Genomic DNA, 21,784 nt, shown 5'->3' on the forward strand with positions numbered 1-21,784 from the left:
GAGCAACTGCTGCTCACACATTTGGCTCAAACCTTCCACACCCTTCCCCTGCCTCGCCTAGCACCAGGCTCACCCACAGCCTTCCTCTGGCCCCTGCTGCGAAAAGGACCAAAATGCTTCCCACCAGTCGCAGCCCCCAAAACCACCAAGCCCTGTGCAGTGCCGCCCTGGGCAGCTGCCCAGGGTTGTGCAGGGGCACCAAGTCAAAGGAGAGAATCCCCCTCTAGTGAGCCGCTCTGGGCAAGATGGCCTTCCCACGTTTCCATTACCTTGCAGCCTTCACAGGTGATACATCGGTAGTGGTACCCCGTGGCTTTGTCTCCACATACAACGCACTGCTCATCTTTGTCCAAGTAGCTAGGGATGTACCCTGGAGGAGAAAACAAGAGTGGAGAGGTCAGGGCTGGAAGGGAGAATACAGAACTGGGACACACCGGACTTGAATGGGCCCGCCCATTCATACTCTCTTTCACTGGTCATCGTTCCCTGCTGACTAGACCCATGTCACCTCTGAAACACAAAGGGGCCATATCACAATTTTATATCTTTAAAAGCAACACACTTTACTAGCCATTCGCGGCTCTCAAAGTTGCCTCCCTTTTAGAAACACAAGCAACACAACCAAGCTGCACAAGAACACAAGGTTAACACACTACGAGCCCTTCCAGACGGGTGTTGTGTTGCTGGCGTATTCTGCAATGTGATTTTGCCACAATAACAGTGCTTTAGTGGCAAATTTATTCTGCTTTATTAATGGTCCTGCGATTCTTCCCCCAATGCTACCACATTACAGTGGTACCTTGGTTCTCAATCGCCTTGGTACTCAAACAACGTGGAACCCAAACACTGCAAAAACAGAAGTAAGAGTTCAAGTTTGCGAAATTTTTTCGGAAGCTGAAGTTGCTCCGTTTTGAGTGCCACACTTCCGTTTCGAGAGTTACGCTGAGGTCTGTCTGTTTTTGCTATCAATTTTGCGTTTTTGTGGCTCTTTTGTTTTTGTGACTGTGTGGAACCCAGTTCAGCTACTGATTGACTGATTGTATGACTGCAGTACATTGCTTATTGCTTTCATTTTATGAATCAATAGTCTCGTTAGATAGTAAATTCATGTCAAATTGCTGTTTTGAGGGTTGTTTTTAAAAGTCTGGAACTGATTAATCCATTTTGCATTACTTTCTATGGGAAAGCACGCCTTGGTTTTGGAACGCTTTGGTTTTGGAATGGACTTCCGGAAAGGATTAAGTTTGAGAACCAAGGTACCACTGTATTGTTGTCTGGGGGGTCTCTCTCTCTCTCTCCATTCCATCTGTGAAGTGTGAAGGTGTTGGACTGGTGTCTGGAAGTGGTGAAGGGCTGGGTGGGGGGTAATAAAGATGGAGATGCTGTGGGCGGGTGGCTTCTGTGTCTGGGAATTAGGTGTATAGCCTATCCTGGGAGGCACAGCTCTCCCCCTGAAGGAACAGGTTCATAGTCTGGGATTACTCCTGGATTCCAACTTGTCATTGGAGCCACTTAGGCAAGGGGAGCTTATGCCCAGCTTAGGCTGGTTCACCAGCTGCAGCCATTCCTGGGCCTGGGTCAGCCAGGCCTTCAGAGATCCATGCTGAATCAGGGGCGTAGCCAGGATGAAAATTAGGGGGGGCAAGGGAGAAGGGGCGGGGGAGGGGCCACAGCGGAGCAAGGAAAGCTCCCTTCTCCCTTGCCAGCTTTCCCTCCACCCGCCCCGGCGATCGCGGAGGGGGAGGAGGGGATTGGAGCAGCTCGATTTCGGGCTGCTCCGACCCCCTCCTCCCCCTCCTCGAACGGCAGGGGTGAGGGGGCGCCAGGATCAGCCCGAAATCGGGCTGCTCCGACTCCCTCCTCCCCCTCCGCGATCGGCAGGGGCGAGGGGGCGCCAGGATCAGCCCGAAATTGGGCTGCTCCGATCCCCTCCTCCCCCTCTGTGATCGCTGGGGCGGGCGGAGGGAAAGCCCCAGAGCCGCGCAAAGCGTTTGGCTGACTTTCCCTCCGCCCGCCCCACAGCCAGCTGGCTAGAAGGGACGTCTCCCTTCTCCCTTGCTGGCTGTGGGGCGGGCGGAGGGTAAGCCAGCCAAACGCTTTGCGCGGCTCTGGGGCTTTCCCTCCGCCCGCCCCACAGCCAGCCAGGGAGAAGGGAGACGGCACCGGGCGGGCAGCGGGGCAGGCTGGCCAGTGGCCCTGCTTCTAGGGGGGGCAATTGCCCCCTCCTGCCCCCCTGCCTACACCCATGTGCTGAACTGACCTAACACCTAGACCACTGTTAGAGGGAGGGAAGCACAGGCAGAGTGAAATGAGGATCAGAGAGCAGGGACAGAGCTGGAGAGTGAGAAAGCTGGTGACTGTGTACTGGTATGTGGAGCATATATGGAACAAGGAAGGCCAGAGAGATGCCCCGTTTCATGTCTCAACTTCCCAAAACCTTTACAACGTCCTCCAAAACCCTTTCTGACTAGGCCTTATGGAAAGGGCATTCTGGAAATCTGAGCATATGCTCAGAGCTACTCTTCTTTTTATGAATGCTAAACTCGTACCAGGGCGACCTGGTTTCAAATCTACCCGCAGCTACAGCAAGCTCAATGGGCAAAACTTGGGCCGTTTGCTTTGACTTTCCTACATTGCAGGGTTGCTATGAGCATAAAGTGGAACAACCCCTTCAATGAGGTTTTTTTTTTTTTTTTGGCAGGATACAAGTATGCGCCCCAACTTTAATTTGTAAGCTGTCTCATATCTGACTCAGCTTTGCTTTGCTGGCAAAACATGGAGACCTCCTTTGCGGTCCACCCCTCACAGCACAGGCACCCCAAGGCCTGAATGGCTCTCAAGATCCCCTCTGACCCCACAAAATCCAGGAGGGAGGGGGCAATGGCAAGGCCTGTCCTTGTCTGCTCCCCCCACTTCCAGGCTTCGTTAGTCTTTCTGAAAGGCTATTTAAAGTACCGCTAACGAGGGCGGCTTTCATTCAGAAAACGCAACGTCCACAAAAAGGCTCTTTATCTCTGGGCTTGTGGGGGGCTGTTGAAGGGGAAGGAAGCAGCCTGCGACCCCCTTCCAATTATCTCCTGCCACCCACCCCCAACTCATGTAACCTTGCTTACCCTCCAGGGCCTCATCAGCACTGATAATGAAGGTGCCCCTCTGCCCCCTTCCGGGAAAAGGAGCCGTGTTCTCTCGTTCACCCCCTGCCCTCACAATGTCCTATTGTCTAGGGTTGTGGCAAGGGTCACCTCCATGTGACCCTAGGATGACCCAGCCATGACGGAAAAGAGAACATGCCCCCCCCCCTTGCGGCATTGGTATGCCTGTGTGGAGGGGCATAAAGACTGGGTCTCAGCTGCCTTAAAGCAGTGGCATGTTGCTTAGCTCTCTGCAGCATCTGAGACTGGATGGAAGGAGTGAGAAATCCAAATAAATAAAGAATTATATGGTGTGGGTGTGTGCCAAGAGCATCTGGGAGCAAACACGAAAGATGTGATTTTCACATCTTAAAAACCTCTTCTTGCACATGCTTGCGGGTTCTGATGTATGTATATCAGTGTTTAAACGACACATGCATGTTACGGTTATGTCACATGCTCACTGTGAGGAACACCAGTGATTTGTGTTGGGTGAGTGGAGTTTGGAGCTTTCTCTCAAAAGATAAAGCGGGATAAGAGTTGGCCAAGAGCCAATTCCGGCGTGACATTTTCCGTACAGGCACACATCCTTGTGCACAAATTTACACATGGTTTTCCTACACCAGTATACAGTGGTACCTCAACAACTGAACGATTCACATGCGCAGAAGCGGCACTTCGACAACCAACGAGTTCGACTTATGAAGACGGCCGCGGAACGGGTCGTCTTCGTACGTCGAGGTACCACTGTAGATTGCTGCTGGAGAAAGTATCATGCTGCCAATTGGCCCTTGTAGTTTAGGAGCCAGAAGTCCCTCAAACCCTGTGTGATTTTCCAGATGGGATGAGGATGAGAGAAGAAAGACGAGGTCTTAAACTCATCTGGAATACAGCTGTTAGCAACATGAAAGCACGATGGGTTTTGGTGCGTGGGGGGGGGCAGGAGGGAAGACAAGAAGCCCTCCCCTCTCCTTTGCCAGCAAGACAGCTAGCATCTGGGTAGGAAAGAAAAGCGCAGAGTTCTGCTGTGATGCTTTCCCCCCTCCCCAAGAGACCACACGATTTGCAGCCTTGTTAGACCGATTCACATTTCCACGTTTGAGACTGAAAAACCAGCTTTCATGAGACGAAAAACGGATTGTGAAAAGGTATCCCATTTACACAGCCACCGAACAGGGAATCCTCTTTAGCGTGGCATATTAATGGACTTCCCACAGACATGTTACGATCTGTGTGCCACAGAAGATACACTAGTATGCATGGGCCGTGCAAATGACACACTGCATGCCCTATGTGCCTGCCACCCACATCACACATTACGTCATGCATTTAATATGAGAAGGAGGATTTTAATTTTTATTTTACCATGAGTTCCTGTGTCCTTCATGGGTCACGGAAGGTATCGCCTTCCCTTGGAACAGAGGGCATGGACCCAGCCCCTTACAATGACTCTTCTAAGGAAAGGGGTGCCTTTGCCCTTTAGACCAGGCCGGGAGGACCAGAACAACCCTCCCCCTCCCAACCCACAAACAGCAAAGGGGAAATAGTAATGCCGGCCGTACTGCAAATGGTGAAGCTTCCATTGGAACAGACCTATTCAAGACGCGAGAGGACAGAATAGGAACATGGGAAAGCTGAACCTAGCATCCAAACCACTGGGTCCACCCTGACTGGGAGCAGCTTTTCAGAGATTCAGGCAGGAGTCAATCCCAGTCCCCCCAGGAGATCACAGAAGCTGAACCTGGGGAACCTTCTGCATCCAGCGGGTGTGCTCTGGCACGGAACTAAGACACTTTCACAATGACAGCAGCAAACCAGCAGTGAATCACACACAGCAAGCAGTTAGAAAAGCTGGATCTGCACAGGATGGGTCAGGGGCCTAAGAGCACAGTAACTCTTCTTTGGTAGGTCTTGCCCCTGTGTAGCATTTGCGGAGACTGAACGCCCCTGCCTTTCCACAGCTGCCCAAGTCCCCTCCTCTCCAGGGTTTCCCCCTTGGACCGTGCTACGTAAAATCTCGCACCTGGTATTTCTCTCTCCCTCCCTCCCCCTCGAAGCATCTTGCTCTTTTCGTTGTAAAATGAGCTGCTGCATGTCTTCTAAATGGAGATCTTTATCCTAGCTGGTATCTGCATGGGATTTGAACTGATTCTACATGTGTGCTATTGTTGCTTTGTGTGTGTGTGTGTGTGTGTGTGTGTGTGTGTGTGTGTGCGCGCGCGCTCTACATATAAAATTGTTATTGCTCTTATTAAATTTATATACCACCCTTCATCAAGGGACAACAGGGCGGTCTACAACATTAAAAAAAATACACGACAATATGAGAAAAGGTTTTATTTATTTAAAATGGTTGTTATATGTGCAATTGTTTTTATTCATGTAACCACTTAACATTTTAAATTATATTGTATGCAGCTTCGGGATGCCTCATGGGAAGCGATTCATAAACGCTGCAGTAATAATAATAATAATAATTATAGCAAAAGTAATAACAGTAGCAAAAATAATAGCAATAATACTACTGTATTTTGGGGGAGAAACCTCAGGTATTATTAAAGTGAGAGCTTTGAAGAACTGAAGGTTTTAACAGGAGATGGGAATCAAAATGATTTGATTTAGAATGTGTATCTGTGTGTGGAGAGTGTGGCTGACTGGAGCGGGCGAGAGACCAATGGGGAGTATTTTGTCCTAAGAAGCAAATATCCGGCTGAGTACTCTCCTTCACAAACCCGCACATCACTGCGCCTTTGCCCCATGACCCTTTGTGGCCTCACCTCTTTAGTGGTTTATCTTCCGGCTGCAGACTCTGCCGTTTGAGAACCGATATCCTGAGCTGCCCCGTGACCTCCTTCTCTGGGCCAGTGGAAAACATCAAAAGGACTTCAATGGGTTCAAGGACAAAGTTGGATAAATTTCGGGAGGATATCCTGTTATTTATATTCTGGAGTCTCAAGGCATCACTTGTTTGCATCGACGAAGGCTCCCCCCCCCTCCCCAATTTCTCCTTTCCCCTCTAATACGTATTTTTTTTCTGGGGCATCAAGAGAAGGTTTTTGCTACAACTTTATGGAGAGAAACCATCGTGTGGAACTAAAAGTCACATACCACTAAAAATATTTCTGAGGAATCTTGATGCATAGATTGTTGAAGCATCAAGGATTAAATAGTCGTTTGATTGGAGGTACGGGGCGGGGGCGTCAGAAAGAGACGAATCTGTCAGCTCAGACTGCCTCAAATACATATCTACGTATTTCCTGGCTCTGAAGTATGTGGCTTGGCTCACTTGTTCGAGTCCTATGGGAGGCATTTGGCTTCGCAAGCCTGTGGCTGTGGAAGGCCTGGTCTCTGCTTGCTGCGCCACACTTTGTTCTTGATTAAGTAGATGCAAGCGAGGTGTTGGTGGGAGCCAAATAGCTAGGATTCTACAAATCAAAACAGCCTGAAAAGGGTTGGCTTACCTGACATACTGCTTTTCACCGAACATTGGCTGCTTTTTCTTTTACGTTTCCCATCCGGCCACCTGCAGAGAAGGAGGAAGAGGAGATTTAAAACAAAGCAGAACTGTGGATTCATCGGGGGAAGGGCAACCTTGCGTGGCCCATCACCTGCCACAGCCTTATAGCATTTTACCTGAACCTGCAGTCCGCTTCTCTTGAAAAGCTTTCCCAAGCGCCACACACAAGCTTTACCCTCTCGCTTCATACAGCTCCAGTTCCATCATCCCACACCCCTCAAAGAAGCCAGGAGGCGAGGAGAGCAGTAGAAGTGGACTCACTTTATGTTATCTGAGAGCAGCAGAAGTGATAAGCGGGTTGGGAAGAAGGTTCACCACACACATGAACACACACACGAACACACACGCACATATGCAGATGCAGAGACATGGCTAGCCCCCTCTTGACCTGAGATTCCCATGCTCACCCCAGAGCCAGCATAACTCTGCAGCAGGAGGTCAAAAGAGAGAACCCAAACCACCACCAGCACCTCGCAGCAATCTATCCGACCAGCGTTCGAAACTCCCATTGTTCTAGGGGCGCATGTCGCGATAGAGAATTGCATCAGCGCAAGCAGTTTCTGAGCTCTGGGCACAGTACCGCGCCTAAGATTTCAGAACAAAACTGCAGAGTTGAAGGAAAGGAGGACCTTTTTCTGCCTCCCATCTACAGTCATACCTTGGTTGCCAAACTTAATCCGTTCCGGGAGTCCGTTCGACAACTAAGGCCGCAGAGGCCATGTCGGATATTCAGCTTCCAAAAGACATTCGCAAACCGGAACACTCACTTCCGGGTTTGCGGCGTTCAGGAGCCAAAACATCCGAGTACCAAGGCGTTCGAGAACCAAGGTACGACTGTACTCTGTGAAGACTGGAGCAGAGACCCTCTTAAGAATATTAGGGGGATGGGCAAGGACTAGACCATGTGAAAAATGAACATAGAATTTTAGCTGCAGTTCATTCATTTTCAGCTTTGTATTCTTGCTATTAAAAAGCATGCTTAGACATTCAATTGTTGCACCCACAACCTAGGTTCAAGGTGCCATTTAGCTCCTAGCTGAATTGTAGATGCTATGTAGAAATAGGGAGAAGAAGAAAGAACTTAGAAGTACTGTACAGGAAATGCCTGCCATCACAAGCTCCCAATTCAGCCACCATTAGGAGCTGGAGATTTGGGGAAGGAGTAATGAGGTACGTTGTGCATCTTCAATCTGCTTTTGTGAAGAGTTCACACATTAAAATCTAGATGCTTGTTATCACAGAATGCTCGTTTTTAATGAAAAGCTGACTTAACTCATAAGCGGTCCCAACCCCAACCTCCTTGTTACCCATAGTGCAATATAAGGCAATCCAAACTTTTCAAAAACATCTCGTATCCAAATGCAAGAAACTAAATGAGTTCTAAAGCTAAGCAAGTGCTTTGTGAACAGAAGCCAACCTTCTGAGAATCTAATTTTTCTCCCTCCTTCTTCTTTTTTTTTAAACTATGCGCGAAAAATATTCCATACTCTTGCTGAAAAATTAAATCTTGCAGAAAAGAGTATTTGAAGTAAGTTAAGTATTGGAAATCACTGATGATCGTTCCAGTTTCCAAAGAGTTGAGGTAAGTATTGGGCATAGCCAAGGTGGAAAAATTGACCTCCTATCTCTATCTATATACATAGTTGACTGCCTTCTTACAACCCATTAAGTTTCTGGTAAAAGTGGAAACAGTTTATAAATAACTGGAACATTTATTATTTAAAACGTTTCTTTTGGATGACACATTTCTTTAATTATTTTGCTCCAGTTATTTATTAGTCGCTTTTTCTTTTCACAGCCAAGTCTATACATTTGCAATTTTTACAATTGATAGCAACAACACTGCACTAATTTTGGGAACAGGAGACTGGTGACAATCAGGAAGCTGGTGTGGTTTGTTCTTTCAACAAGATTTCTGAGCTGAGAAGGCTTAGTTGAAGCTGCAGGGTGGGCTATATTTGCATCTGATGTCATTTCCCTTCCATTTCTCCTCCCTGCCCCTGACTGAACACTGCAGCAGATGTTGCATGGCTGGTTTCATTTTATGCATATTTCCTGGTGCAAAAGCCAGTGAGCGAAATTGCCAAGTAAGCTACTAGCCAACCACCCAAGGGTGGATGACCAAATCTACACAATTCTATGATTCCAAGCCCATCTAATTCAGTAAGGTCTACACTGACTGCCAGCAGCGGTGGCTCTCCAGGGTGCCTGCCAGCCCTTCCTGTAGATGCCGAGGATTGTACCTAGAACCTTATGCATGCAAATCAGCCGCACAGCCAATAGCTCTTCTCCATTTCCCAAAGAGGTGCATGGAGGCACACAGTGGTGATTGGTTTTCTGTTATGTTTTGTTTTTAAACCAGCTTAACCCCAAAAACAGCGTTAGGATTAACTGCAAACTGAATAATCTCACTCTCCCCCCACCCCACCTAATTTCAAGAGGATTGGGCAACGGAGGAAACTGCAATTCAGGAGGAAAAGTCTACACAGATCAGGCAGTGAAGGCAAGTGAATGCTATCAGGAGATCACAGCTCAAATGTGGGAGGGTTGATTAATAAGGAGTTCAAGATTCATGCATATAAAGAAACACACACCAATGTCATCCCGTGAACAGGATTTGCTCTAATTCACATGTAGAGCATTTAGCATTGAGGCACTTTAAAAAATAGTAACTAAACAGCAATGATGTGTGTGTGTTTTTTTTTTAAAAAAAAACTTGTATGGTATTCCATCAGCTCTCACCCACTGCCCCAATTTTGTAGGGACTGATCTCTCAGCAGCTCATATCATATATGAGGTTTTTTAAATCTTTGCAATGTGTTTAAAGGACACCCTTTGTTTTAAATAATCGTATTATTTATTATTACCTGCTCCCAAACCAAGGGAGAAGGGGAAATCTGTGTGCATGAAATATTCTCCCCCCCCCCCCCCGTCCAGCTTTTCCTTCCAAATTAAATTCAAAAGACAAAATGTCCTTTTTGGCACAAATCTAGATGCTTGTTATCACAGAATGCTCGTTTTTAATGAAAAGCTGACTTAACTCATAAGCGGTCCCAACCCCAAACTCCTTGTTACCCATAGTGCAATATAAGGCAATCCAAACTTTTCAAAAACATCTCGTATCCAAATGCAAGAAACTAAATGAGTTCTAAAGCTAAGCAAGTGCTTTGTGAACAGAAGCCAACCTTCTGAGAATCTAATTTTTCTCCCTCCTTCTTCTTTTTTTTTAAACTATGCGCGAAAAATATTCCATACTCTTGCTGAAAAATTAAATCTTGCAGAAAAGAGTATTTGAAACCAAACCAAGGGAGAAGGGGAAATCTGTGTGCATGAAATATTCTCCCCCCCCCCCCGTCCAGCTTTTCCTTCCAAATTAAATTCAAAAGACAAAATGTCCTTTTTGGCCTAGATTAAAAAAACAACAACAAAGGATGACCTCAGTGGCAGCTCACCCAATCGGCCGCCAGTCACTGCAGCCTTATTTGCATACCGATACCCCATTGGCAGCAGCGGCACGAGTGGAATGCAGAAGGTGGAGCCAAGAAGACACACATTTTTGCAAATGTATAGTACTGAAACACAGAAACTAATAGCACCACCCTATTTGCAAGAGAGTTTGGAAGATTGCTTCGGAAAGGAAATGTTTGAACGGGTTTTTAAAAGGCTGCAATGTTTGGCAAAAGGTCCCAGGGCTGTGGGGGTCTCTTACCCAAAGAAACCCACCTGAGCCCAATTTTGCAGCCTTCTTAAAATCAGTAAAATAATTCCTTTCCTTAGCAAGTGTGGTGATATACGGTAGCTCCTTTAAGCCTGGTTTATGGGAATAGGTTAGAACCTCAGAAATAATGAGCTTGACAGCATCTTGTCCCTTTGCTACTCAGATTTAAGTGTAAGCGTTTATGTTAATTAGCTGGATAAGTAAGTGTTTGTTGTTTTTTTTACCTTCTGACCTATTTTAATCTGTGTAATTCTTTGGAGTTTTTCCTCTCTTGTAGAGTTTTGCTTTAGTAGAAGTCTGTGTATGATTTTATAAAATTTATAAAATTTGGTCTGGTCTGAGTTCCACGACCCTTTAATTGTTACCACACTTTTCAGAGCAAGGGTCACCCACCACAGCAAGTTTCAAAATGACTTTTGCAAATAGGTTGATTTCAAAGCAGGACAATGGGGGTGGGGGTGGGGAGGAATCAGGGAAACTGATAGGCAGAACTGCAACAAAATGCTGCAGCGTGGAATGTTCCTGCTAGCTATTCCAGTCTGGCATCAATGCTCTCCTCTGTGATAATACTCCATCACCATCTCCCCGCACCTAGTTGTCCATCTCTCCTCAATAGACAATCAAGTGTTCCATGATCAATGAGCGTTGCACAGTCCTCACTAGGCTGTTTGGGGTTTCCCCCCTCCCCCCAGCCTTTTTACCTAAGGTGGTTGTTGTTGTTGTTGTTGTTGTTGTTACTGCAGCTTCCATGTCCCCCTAAGTCTGCTACCACATTCCCTGTTGAGCATGGGAATGGGAGCACTCACACCCTGATCATCAGAAATAAGAGGGAAGATGTAGTGGCAGCTAGAAGGCCCTTCTCGGTGAAGCAGGAGTGACATCATTTTGTTCTGCTAGGCTTCCTATGCCTTTGCTTTAGTCCTGCACCTGTGCTTGGGGGCTTTCAGGCAGCAGACTGAGGCTGACAGGACTCAGTTCCTACCCATACAAAAGCCATTCCCTCTGCACAGAGAACTAGATTTCAGAGAGAAGGGCTTTAAACTCCCCTCCCCTCCCCTCCAAACACACACACACACACACACACAAAAGTTTGTTTGGGTGAAAGCTTCACGATATGAGCCCTCACCTACATTCCAAAGCGATAAAAGCTATTGCCGGCTGCAGAGTCCTTTTGAACAGCTGCTCGATACACATTTCCATTTCGAGGCTCCCCCCCCCCAAGCCAACAGAGGGTTTAAATGCTTGAATCACACCAACAGGAAACGCAAAGGGGAGGGGGAAATGATTTAAGTGTCGTTTGGGGAAAGGACCCAACAATAACACAAGCCTGGGCGGTGTGTACGTGCAGCCTTTGAACAAACACAACACATCAGCATGTACACAATGCAGCTTCTAAAAAAAGACCGTCAACAGTGACTACAGAACGGAGGGAGGGGGGGGGAGTGAGAGGGGTGGGTAGGCAAGGCTGGTAGTACCAGTTTGTCTTGTCCACCTCCTCCTCCTCTCCCCCTCCACCAGCGACAGCAAAATCTCCCCAACAGGATGTCCTCTTGTCCACGTAAGGCTTGTAGGCACGGCTTGTACCAGGAGTTCCTGGGACCAGCGCCAGACTGTGCTCTGCTGTTCCTCCGCAGGGGCTGTGCATGAGGAGGTTTGGCTCCTGGCCAGCAAGGCCAGCTCGGCACCTGAGGACAGTATGTGCCCGGCAGGGAGACACAGGAGGCACGGAGGTGCCCCCTCTCGGCACCTAGGATTCCCTGGGCAGGCAAGAAGGTGGGGAGAAGGTGGAGCAGGGGACGGAATCAAAATGTTCTCGCTCTGGGCTCCAGGTACTTGGAGTCCATAGGTGACACCTCTTCTGCAGACCCTGAAGGAGGAGGCCGGGCAGCTGCACCACACATAAGTGCTCCAATGCCCCAATAACATTAATCTGTACTTTAAGGACCCCCTCTCTGCCCTGTATATTTTGGGAGCCCACCTTAAGTTGCTCCAGACTGTTTTTAATATTGCCTTGTCATGTTCTCAAACCTTTTATTGACATATGGACAAAATTTCGAAAGGTTCAATACAATGAAATCAACAAAATCTGCCTCTAACAATTAAAACACTGTTGTATAACGTTACCAAGTCCTCGTTGCGTATTGCAGAAACTTGGCGGCTATCTCCAGCCTACCCCCATCCTGGGTAAACATTAGGAAGGCTATTTGTTTGGCCGTTGTAATGTTGCGTTTTAATTCTGTAGCCTGCCCTGGGGCCTTAGGGGGAAGGGTAATAAATTTGATATAATGGTAAAGGTAAAGGGACCCCTGACCATTAGGTCCAGTCGTGACCGACTCTGGGGTTGCGCGCTCATCTCGCATTAATGGCCGAAGGAGCCGGCGTATAGCTTCCAGGTCATGTGGTCAGCATGACAAAGCCACTTCTGTCAAACCAGAGCAGCACATGGAAACGCCGTTTACCTTCCCGCTATAGCGGTTCCTATTTATCTACTTGCATTTTGACGTGCTTTCGAACTGCTAGGTTGGCAGGAACTGGGACCAAGCAACGGGAGCTCACCCCGTCACAGGGATTCGAACCGCTGACCTTCTGATCAGCAAGCCCTAGGCTCAGTGGTTTAGCCCACAGTGCAACCTGGGTCCCCGATATAATGATAGTAATGATAATAACAGCAGTTCTCAGCATCCTTGACAGACTACAGTTCCTAGGTCTCTTTAAGGAAATTTAAATGCACTAAGGAAATAAATTCATGCAGCAAAAAAGTATGCATGTTCAGATAAACAGCAAAAAGTTAACCAATGAACCCACATTAATTTTGAGCAAAATATGGCAAATTAAATAGCCAATACATCCGTGCTATGGACCCGAGGAGAACATGCCTCTCAAGTATGTGTGTTGGGAAGCAACTTCTTTTCTACGTGGCCAAGCATCCTCCCCTGTACAGAATGTATAACCAGTGAATCAGCTGTCCCTCCTGTTTTCTACGGAGCTAGACAGAGAACCCAAGAGTCCTGGCCCTCACTCCCTGCTGTAGCTGACAATCACTCTCTCACCGTCAACAGGGCATGAACAGACAAGTACAGAGTACCTTCAAAACATTTTGGAATTTCTGGTAAACACATGCTACCCCAACCCTTGCAAAAGCAAGTTTCTATCCCTCAATATATCTTCCAACCGGCACACCTTCCCGTTGTTAATCATTTGTGGCACAGAAAAGGACGAGCCAACTCTCTTCCGGCTTGTAAAAAGTGTCTGGACTTCATCATCACCTGGCGGCAAGCACAGGTGGGTGGCTCTTTCACAAGCCTTTCTGATCACATCCACCACAGAGATTGCAATTCCACGAACATCCTTGCAAGCAGTTCTGGCAACATCAACGCTCACACAACTCATCCCTCATTTTCCGTGACAGCGAACTACACCCAGGGATCGCAACTACTAAACTGTGACCAGCAAGAAGCATTATCTGGGACAACTCTGGCAAGACAGTGCTTCTGAGCACCTGCAGAGTGCATTTCCCTCATCACCTGGAACAACTAGAGCCGTTCCAGCATGCACAGGATCATTTTAGAGGCCAGAAATTCCCTCCATCTTTAGACAGACACACACACAGAGACTCAGGACAAATCCAACCCGTGACTTCTAAACCCTCAGAGCCATGGAAATTTGGGGTGGGGGTGGGGGTGGGATTTGCTGATTACACTAGGTTGCAACACTAACTCTTTACAGCAGGTGGCAGTATGGTTGACTTCCAATGGCTCCACCCACAAGGAGGAAGGGGAGAGAAACGACCCTGTCAGCATGATGGCTAGCTATCTTACACCATACCCTTTCAGACCCACACTCTAGCCTTCACAATCATGAGGGCCAGGAACTTGATTGGCAACAAGGTCAGAGATTTTCAGGAAGTTGATTCCTGCAGCCAGCGACACATTTTTGCAGTCGTCTCAGCTCCCAAAGTATCGCAGCAGCATGCACAGCTAATCCAAAAATCAACCACATAAGCAACACAAGAAAGAGGCGGCAGAGGTCAGCCGCACATAACTGGGCTCTGATGAGCTCATACTTTCTAAATGAGGTGTATGTGCACGTGAGCGAGTGAACGGGAAAGTCATTGCTCAAGGAACGGGGTGACAAAACCATACCTTATCCGTCACAATAGTCTCCTACCTCCCACATGAGATTAGGGAACAGAGGTTCTGCCCCGTCTCTGTGGAGCAAGCAAAACCACAGAGCCGCCCAGTCACATTCTCCTTCCCATCCCAGGTGGAGGAGCTTTGCTATTTGCTTATGACAGGAGTGGCAAGCAAAGCCGTGAGAACAAACTTCCCCTGGGGCCCTGTGGCAAGAACAGAAGGTTGTGCCGGGGGCATGTCCTGTGGCAAGGACCATGCGCCAAGGCACATCCAGCTCCCAATCCGGGGCCAGGAGAGACTGGAGTCCAGGCATCCTTATGGGGCCCAATGAGGCTCTTCCCATGTGAACAAAGCACACCCCGAATACTGCGCACACGGTTTATCAAGGCACATGGAGACAAAGACGCAGGAAAAACGCACTCCACCCCGCTTTACAAGATACCTTGAAAGCACATTCAAAGTGCCTTTCTTCCCTCAGAGAATTCTGGGCACTGTAGTCCATAGGGTTACAATTCCCAAAAACGCTGAGTTATTCCATATCCAGTTCTAACTGTAGCTTCTTGTCCCACACAGAGATTTCTCAGGAGACAGATGAGGTGATCAGGCACTCCCATTTCTTTAAGAACTGGCCATAGTTTGCTGCCGTTGATACAGTCAAATGCTTTTGCGTAGTCAATGAAGCAGTAGTAGATGTTTTTCTGGAACTCTCTAGCTTTCTCCATAATCCAGCACATGTTTGCTATTTGGTCTCTGGTTCCTCTGCCCCTTCAAAATCCAGCTTGCACTTCTGGGAGTTCTCGGTCCACATACTGCCTAAGCCTGCCTTGTAGAATTTTAAACATAACCTTGCTAGCATGTGAAATGAGCGCAATTGTGCGGTAGTTGGAACATTCTTTGGCACTGCCCTTCGTTGGGATTGGGATGTAGACTGATCTTCTCCAATCCTCTGCCCACTGCCGAGTTTTCCAAACTTGCTGCCATATTGAGTGTAGCACCTTAACAGCATCATCTTTTAAAATTTTAAATAGTTCAGATGGAATATCATCACTTCCACTGGCCTTGTTATTACCGGTAGCAATGCTTTCTATGGCCCATTTGACTTCACTCTCCAGGATGTCTAGCTCAAGGTCAGCAACCATACTACCTGGGATGTACGAGACCTCCATATCTTTCTGGTATAATTCTTGCCACCTCTTCTTGATGTCTTCTGCTTCTGTTAGGTCCTTTCCACTTTATTATGGTAATCTTTGTACGAAATGTTCCTTTCATATCTCCAATTTTCTTGAACAGATCTCTGGTTTTTCCCATTCTGTTGTTTTCCTCTATTTCTTTGCACTGCTCATTTAAGAAGGCCCTCTTGTCTCTCCTTGCTATTTTTTTTGGAAATCTGCATTCAATTTCCTGTATCTTTCACTATCTCCCTCGCATTTTGCTTGCCTTCTCTCCCCCACTATTTGTAAGGCCTCATAGGAAAGCCACTTTGCTTTCTTGCATTTCCTTCTCATTGGGATGGTTTTCGTTGTTGCCTCCTGTATAATGTTACGAGGTTCCATCCATAGTTCTTCAGGCACTCTGTCCACCAAATCTAAATCCTTAAACCTGTTCCTCACTTCCACTGTGTATTCAGATTTGATTTAGATTGTGTCTTACTGGCCCAGTGATTTGTCCTACTTTCTTCAGTTTAAGCTGGAATTTGCTATAAGAAGCTGATGATCTGAGCCACAGTCAGCTCCAGGTCTTGTTTTTGCTGACTGTATAGAGCTTCTTCATCTTTGGCTGCAGAGAAAATAATCAATCTGATTTCGATGCTGCCCATCTGGTGATGTCCATGTGTAGAGTAGTCTCTTGTGTTGTTGGAAAGGAGTGTTTGTGATGACCAGCTTGTTCTCTTGACAGAATTCTATTAGCCTTTGCTCTGCTTCGTTTTGAACTCCAAGGCCAAACTTGCCAGTTGTTCCCTTTATCTCTTGACTCCCTACTTTAGCATTCCAATCCCCTATAATGTGAAGAACATCCTTCTTTGGTGTTATTTCTAGAAGGTGTTGTAAGTCTTAATAGAATTGGTCAATTTCAGTTTCTTCAGCACCGGTAGTTGGTGCATAAACCTGGATTACTGTGATGTTTAAAGGTCTGCCTTGGATTCGTATTGAGATCATTCTATCATTTTTGAGATTGCATCCCAGTACAGCTTTCGCCACTCTTTTGTTGACTATGAAAGCCACTCAATTTCTTTTACGGGATTCTTGCCCACAGTAGATATGATGGCCATCCAAACTGAATTCGCCCATTCCCATCTGTCACAGTGGCCGGAGTGGACTACTTCAGAGTAACGACGCTACGCAGCTCTGCATTTTATTCTTTTATTGGTGCTGCGTATTTACAGTGCTCAAGTCATTGCTATTTACACGGAGCGATGTTGTCAGTCGGTTTCAGAACCTCCTAATGGCTTTTGGCGCGTCTTTCTCCAACACAAAAGCTTTGGCAGACCCATCCTCTTGCCCCTCCTCTTCCTGCGTAATTCTGGAGTTGGAGGGATGGGTCTTCCCCCCTTGCTTGCCCCTTCCTGTCCCACCTGGGACCCTGGCTCCTCTACCTTGCCTGAGCCTCGGACACGACTTCCTGCTTCCCCACTGGAATCGGAACTCTCCCTGCTTTCCCCTTTGCTCGGGGACGGGCTTGAACTCAGGAGGGGAGGGACTTCGCGATATCCCCTGTCCCTCACATCCACCCCCCTCCCAAGCTCTCCTTCACCCCTCCCCAGGCCCCCCCCATGTGTCGGTGACGACTGGAAGCCTAAGAACTCAGTGCTCTCCGAGCCCGTTGGTGTGAATACCTCCCCCCAGTCCTGCGAGCCCCCCCCTTCCGCCTGGGCGGACGGGAATCCCAAAAAGTCCGTGGCGTCAGAGCTGGTGGGGGTAAAAACGTTCTGCCAATCTGCTCCTTCCTCTGACTGGGTGGATCTCGGTGACACCCATACCTCATCCTCTGGTTCCTCAAACTCCGCTTCCCAGCGCCATGGTGAGCTGCTCTCCCGTGCCTCCTCCTCCTCCCCCTCCCTTTCCATGTGCCAGGGCTTGGGTCTGTGGGGAAAGAGGGCGTGAAATTCTTCCACCAAGAATTCCTCCTGTATCTGAGTGGCTGGGACCCATTCATTCTGGGACTGTGGAGCATCCTCCCATGCCATGAGGTACTCCAGTCCCCCCACCCCCCACCTTGAATCCAGGATGGCCGTGGCCTCATTGAGTTGCTCCCTGCCTTCCCTCTCCCCCCCTCCCTCGGGGGTTTGTTCGCCGTCTCGGAGCCTGCTGCTTTCCCTGTACGGCGACAGCAGCGATCTATGAAACACTGGATGCACCCTCATGTCCTCTGGCAGTGCCAGCCTGTATGCCACCGGGTTTACCTGTTGCGTGACCGTGAAGGGGCCCAGCCTTTTGGGTGCCAGCTTTTTGCACCTCCCTCTGGTGGGAAGGCCCTCCGAGGACAACCACACCTTGTCCCCCACCCTGATGACCTCCCCTTGTCGCCTGTGGCGATCTGCCCCCTTTTTGTACGCTTCCTTGGCCCTCTCCAAGTGTTCTCTGAGCTGCTGGTGCACCGTCTCCAGTTCCTCTGCCCAATCCTCAGCCTGTGGGCCCTCCTCCTCCTCCTCCTCCCTCTCCCTCTCTGGGAAAGATCTGAGGTCGCGCCCGTAATTGGCCTTAAAGGGCGACACCCCTGTGGAGACGTGCACTGCATTGTTGTAGGCAAATTCTGCTAGTGGCAAGCGATCCACCCAGTCCGTTTGCCGCTGGCTGACGTAGCATCTCAGGTACTGCTGCAGAATGGCGTTGACCCTCTCCGCTTGTCCGTTGGTCTGCGGGTGTCTAGCCGTCGACAAGCTGACCTCCACCTGCAGGAGGTTCATGAGCCGCCGCCAGAACCTGGAAACAAATTGGCGGCCACGATCCGAAATAACCCTTAAAGGTAATCCATGCAGTCTGAAAATGTGATCAACAAACAGTTTGGCTGTCTCTTCTGCCGAGACTGCCCTGGCACACGGTATAAAGTGACACATTTTGGACATAAGGTCCACCACCACCAACACTGCAGTCTTACCCCTGGACGAAGGCAGATCTGTGATGAAGTCCATGGACACCACTTCCCACGGCCTGTGTGGTGTGGCTAAGGGCTCCAGCAACCCTGGTGGCGCTGCTCTGACCACCTTCGCCCGCTGGCAGGTGGTACAGCCCCTTACATAGTCTCGAACATCTTCCCGCACCCCTGGCCACCAGAAGTGTCTCATGACTAGGTGAGCGGTTTTGTCCCTTCCAAAATGCCCCGCTGTAGGGTTGTCGTGCATCTGCTTGAGGACCGTACGTCGAAGCTGGGTGGTGGGTAGGTACAGCGCACCCTTGTAGAAAAGCAGCCCTCTGCGTTCTGCAAAGTCTTTTGCCTGCTCCCTCCCCCCTCTCAGTTCTCTGAAGATGCGGTTGGCAAATTCATCCGCTGCCGTCAGTGCTGTGAGTTCTGCCTCGCTCACCACAGCTGCTCCGCAGGACCATGCCGACGGGGGGAAAATGTGCCTTGGGGCTGGTGGCGCCTCCTCCTCCATGTACTCTGGCTTGCGGGAGAGGGCATCCGCCCTGACATTCTGCTCCCCCGGGATGTAGTGGATGGAGAAGTTGAAGTTCGAGAAGAACTCTGCCCACCGTATCTGCCGCTGGTTGAGCACCCTGGCAGTTCTCCAGAACTCCAGGTTCTTGTGGTCTGTGCACACCTGGATGGGGTGCTTCGCGCCCACCAGGAAGTGTCGCCAGTGCTGGAACGCAGCGTAGATCGCAAGAAGTTCCCTATCAAACACTGTGTAGTTGCGTTCAGGCTGTGTCAGCTTCCTGGAGAAGAAGGCACAGGGTCTCCACTCCCTGTTGGCGTCCAGTTGCAACAAAATTGCGCCCACAGCTTTTTCAGAAGCATCTGTCTCAATGCGTAGGGGCGCGTCCTGCACCACATGGAACAGGTTTTGGTCTGAGGCGAACACTCTCTTGAGGCTTTCGAACGCTGCTTGCGCCTCTGGTGTCCACTTGAACTTCTGCTTGCCTCTCAGGCAGTCCGTGATGGGAGCCGTAACGCGAGAGAAGTTCTTGATGAACTTCCTGTAGAAGTTAGCGAAGCCTAGTAGGCGTTGGGCATCTTTGCGCGTCCTGGGGCTGTGCCAGTCCAGGATGGCCTGCACCTTGTCCTTGTCCATCGCCAGCCCCTTGTCTGACAGCTTGTAGCCCAGGAAGTCCACCTCTTTGGTGTGAAACTTGCACTTCTCCAGCTTCACATACAGGTGGTTCTCCTTCAGGCGTTGCAACACCTCTCTGACATCTTTCACATGCTGCACTGGGTCATTCGAGTAGATAAGGATGTCATCTAGGAAGACCAAGCATTTCCTGAAGAGGAGGGACCCCAGGACGTGGTGCATGAAGGCCTGGAAGCATGCTGAGCCCCCTTGCAAACCGAAGGGCATCACCAGATATTCAAAAGAGCCCAGAGGCGTGAACATCGTGGTTTTCCATTCATCTCCTTCCCGGATCCTGATCAAGTTGTACGCCCCCCTTAGGTCCAGCTTGGTGAAAATCTTGCCCCTGCGTGCCGCTGTCAGGAGATCATCCACTCTGGGCATGGGGAAAGCCACGGGCTCTGTCACCGAATTCAGCCGTCTAAAGTCCACCACAAGACGGCGCTGTTGCGTGTCTTTCTTGTCCACCCAGAAGACCGGGCTGCCCCCTGCTGCCTTGCTTTCCCTTATGAACCCCCGCTTGAGGTTCTTGTCGATGAAAGCGCGCAGATCCTCCAGCTCCTGGTCTGACATGGCGTACAGCTTGGCTGGGGGTATCGTCGCCCCTGGCACCAGGTTGATCTGGCAGTCAAAAGGCCTGTGTGGGGGTAGGTGGTCGGACTCCGCTTCGCTGAAGACCTCCTGCAGGTCCCAGTACTGCTTGGGTATTGCCTCACCCCCTTTGATATGCATGGTGGCCACCGTGGCTATCGGAGGCCCCTCCCCTGGTTGGTGCTGCATGCAATGTTCCAGACAAAAGTCTGACCCAAACGTGATGCACCTCTGGTGCCAACTGATGGAGGGGTCGTGGCGCGCCAGCCAGCTCATGCCCAAGACGATGGGGGGGTCTGAGATGGTGGTGACGTTGAACGCCAGTGTCTCTGAGTGCCTTCCCACCGTCATTCTCATGGGGGGGGTTTGATGTGTGATGGCCCCTCCCAGCAGCTCCCTGCCGTCAATGGTTGCTACGTGCAGAGGAAAATCCAACTGCAAAAGCTGGATTTGGTGCTCTTCTGCAAAGCTTCTCGAGAAGAAGTTGGCGGACGCCCCACTGTCAATTAAGGCGAGGACCGTCAGGGGATAGCCATTCGGGAGCGTTAGCGTCACTTCTAGAACCACTCCTGCTCTGGGAGGGGTGGGCTGGCTCTGCACCTCTCTGTGCGGGTGGGCGGGCTGGGGCTGTTGTCTGCTGACTGTGCCTGGCTGCTGCCCCTTGTCTCCTGCAGCCAGGCTTTCCCGTTTCCCTGCTGTGGTGCTGCGTCAGTGGGGGAGGGCACCACCGTTCCCGCCTTTCCTTGCCACTCCCTGCGATGTGGGCAGTCTCTGACGAGATGCTGGGGTGAGTTGCAGAGAAAGCAATTCCCGCCCCTTCCCTCCTTGCGTCTTGGCGCCGCTGGGGTTTGAAAAGCCCGCGCGCGCGCGCTATCAATCTGCATGGGCTCCTGGTCCTGGCTGGCTCCAGGCGTGGCCTGAAAGGGTTGTTGAGGGAGTGGCTTCTCCTGCGACCGTGGGAACCAAGCCCGCTTTGCGCGCGTCGCTTGCTTGTCGTTCCACCGGGATTCCTGCCTCACCCCCACCGCCAGAGCTGCTTTGCTCAGCAGATCCATAGTACTGGGCTTTGGACCTCTCGAGAGTTCATCCTTCACCTCCTCGCTCAAACCCAAGTAAAACGCAGCTTGCATGGGAGGCGAATCCAAAACCCACCCCAGTCTGTGCACCAGCATGGTGAATTTCGCCCAATATGCGCGAACTGTCATATTTCCTTGGCGTAAATTATGCAGTTCCTCCTTAGTCTGGTCCAAATGACTATCGGACGAATACATCGTCCTCAAACCTTCTAGAAATTGTTGGACATTTTTCATGCAAGGATTCTTGGTTGCGATTAATGGTCTTAGCCACTCCCTGGCTGCTCCGGTGAGATGTTCCACAATAAACGCTACTCTGTGCTCATCATCGGGGAACTCATTCTGGTGCAGCTCAAGA

The 21,784-nt window shown here is 49.6% G+C and overlaps 1 protein-coding gene across 1 annotated transcript in view; it reads right to left on the reverse strand.

Annotated features, from left to right (window-relative positions):
- THRA (thyroid hormone receptor alpha) overlaps positions 1–21,784 on the reverse strand; it is a 128,795-nt gene that overhangs the window by 21,164 nt on the left and 85,847 nt on the right. Inside the window, exons 3-4 of the mRNA XM_060281498.1 lie at positions 6,593–6,654; positions 270–370 (exon numbers count right to left, since the gene is read on the reverse strand). Of these exons, the coding sequence (XP_060137481.1) occupies positions 270–370; positions 6,593–6,654 (163 nt within the window). The remainder of the gene's footprint in view (positions 1–269; positions 371–6,592; positions 6,655–21,784) is intronic.

Source organism: Zootoca vivipara, chromosome 13 (genome assembly GCF_963506605.1).
Source record: "Zootoca vivipara chromosome 13, rZooViv1.1, whole genome shotgun sequence".
Classification (NCBI taxonomy): domain Eukaryota; kingdom Metazoa; phylum Chordata; class Lepidosauria; order Squamata; family Lacertidae; genus Zootoca; species Zootoca vivipara.